The 1,701-nt window shown below is 45.7% G+C and overlaps 1 protein-coding gene across 1 annotated transcript; it reads right to left on the bottom strand.

Annotated features, from left to right (window-relative positions):
- Positions 1 to 1,089: 1,089 nt before the first annotated feature.
- On the bottom strand, positions 1,090 to 1,416 carry LOC119329380 (zinc finger protein 2-like). Its single transcript, XM_037602417.1, has one exon. It carries the CDS (start codon positions 1,414 to 1,416, stop codon positions 1,090 to 1,092), a length of 327 nt encoding a protein of 108 aa, XP_037458314.1.
- Positions 1,417 to 1,701: the final 285 nt, after the last annotated feature.

Here is a 1,701-nt window from a genome sequence, read left to right on the forward strand (position 1 = left end):
CCCCGGTCATTCGCAGAACTAGCCTTGCCATCTCCTATATCCCTAGCTCAGTATAGGATTGTATTTTATGAGATTGTGTCGCCAGAGATTTTTAGCAAGACAAACAAGGCGAGAGTATAAGAAAGTATTCCGCGAGACTATTTCTTATGATTTTTTAAAGTTACAATAAAGGTTGCCCGTATTTCCTTGAGCGGGCTATGTGGAAAGGGTTTTCCAATATCTGGCAAACTTGGGTGAATGATATTTATCCAAAAAGGAAGCACCGAGTAACGTCAATGATGATTTTTTCTTTTCAAGCTACATCAACAGATCCATCTTTTGCGCCCCATCTTGTTTATTATCAATGCGGATATGCTACCTATCCTTGCAATAGTGCTAAGGTGTACAGTTAAGTTCGAGGTGTCTTCTGCATCGTGTGGACGACGAGTTATCTATACTTCGACATGTTAAAGATATTATAATCTTTTTGGGGATTTGAGTAAGCAGCTAATTTAAAGATTCTTTTGAGTGTCGAATAACTTTTGGGTCTTAAGATTACTTTTTACAATTTATTGCCTCGGGGAGGCTAAATAGCACAAGGAGACTATTTAACAAACACTACAAATACATAGAAATTCGTACATTGTTTTCAGAGATGTCTTAAAGGTATAGATGCCCGAAAAAATTGTACAGAAGCTAACTAGTACTCCTTGTAAAGTTGTATTAAAACAGCCATGCTTATTTTGGGATAGAGGGAGCAGTTATCAACACGGTGTTGACCAATGTCCTTATTTTCACAATGTCTTCTAAATGCCCCTAAAGTGAACATTCAAACTTGTATAGATCAAGATTTTTTTGGCAACGTCATTACCCGCCAAGGTCATATAGATATAGTCAGATGAATTGCGAAATATAGTGTCAATCCAAAAACCAGGAAGGTCTAGACCTTGAAAACAAATGTCCAATAAACTACAAGAGGGCTGACATGAATCCAACGCATACACAGCAGGACCTTGAAACAAATGGTTGTAGCTAGACTCTAACATACCTAGCACCGGAAAGGGGTGTGGACCATGGATACTGAAAGGGTTTGATTGATCTGGCAACCGGTTACAGCCGGAGAGACAAGTCCAGCTCCTGGTCGCGCTCCGATGAGTTCCTGCCGCGCTTGTACGCCACGGAGCCTGCTGCAGGCTCCCCGGAGATCTGAGAAATTGCAGCAGCCCTCCACGCGTCCCGGCGGAGCTTGGTGACGGCGCGCTCTAGCTTATGCGCGTTCTGGTGACCGCCGAGCGCCTGCGCGTTGCCGAACTTGCGGTCACAGTAGACGCACAGGAAGATGCCCGGGTGGGGCGCGGCTGGCGCCACGCACATGGCAAAGGCCAGGGTGAGCTCGAGGCTGAGATCCTCTTGCGCGCTGCTGGCCGCTTGCTCCATTGTTGTCGTATCGTATATGGCTGTGTATGTGAGGCGAGCTAGCTAAGTTGATCCAAATCTGGAGAGCACAACTCGCCAAGCTTAAATGATGAAGCGAGGTGTGGTGATGATTGGGAGGACGACGTACGGCCGCCCGAATATTATGTCATACTACAAATTGTGTGTGCTCAGTCAGCTGATTGGCGACCAACGTAACCCTGCATGGCCTAATGCGCATTGGCTCCGAGATGGTCGCTTTTCGGCCATATGCTCCCATTCATATCGTGAGTGGCAAACTTGACTGCA

The sequence above is a fragment of the Triticum dicoccoides genome, chromosome 7A (assembly GCF_002162155.2).
Source record: "Triticum dicoccoides isolate Atlit2015 ecotype Zavitan chromosome 7A, WEW_v2.0, whole genome shotgun sequence".
NCBI classification, from domain to species: domain Eukaryota; kingdom Viridiplantae; phylum Streptophyta; class Magnoliopsida; order Poales; family Poaceae; genus Triticum; species Triticum dicoccoides.

What these genes read in the sequence shown, in the direction of transcription:
- LOC119329380 (XM_037602417.1), bottom strand. Translation starts at nt 1,416, where the DNA reads ATGGAGCAAGCGGCCAGCAGCGCGCAAGAGGATCTCAGCCTCGAGCTC.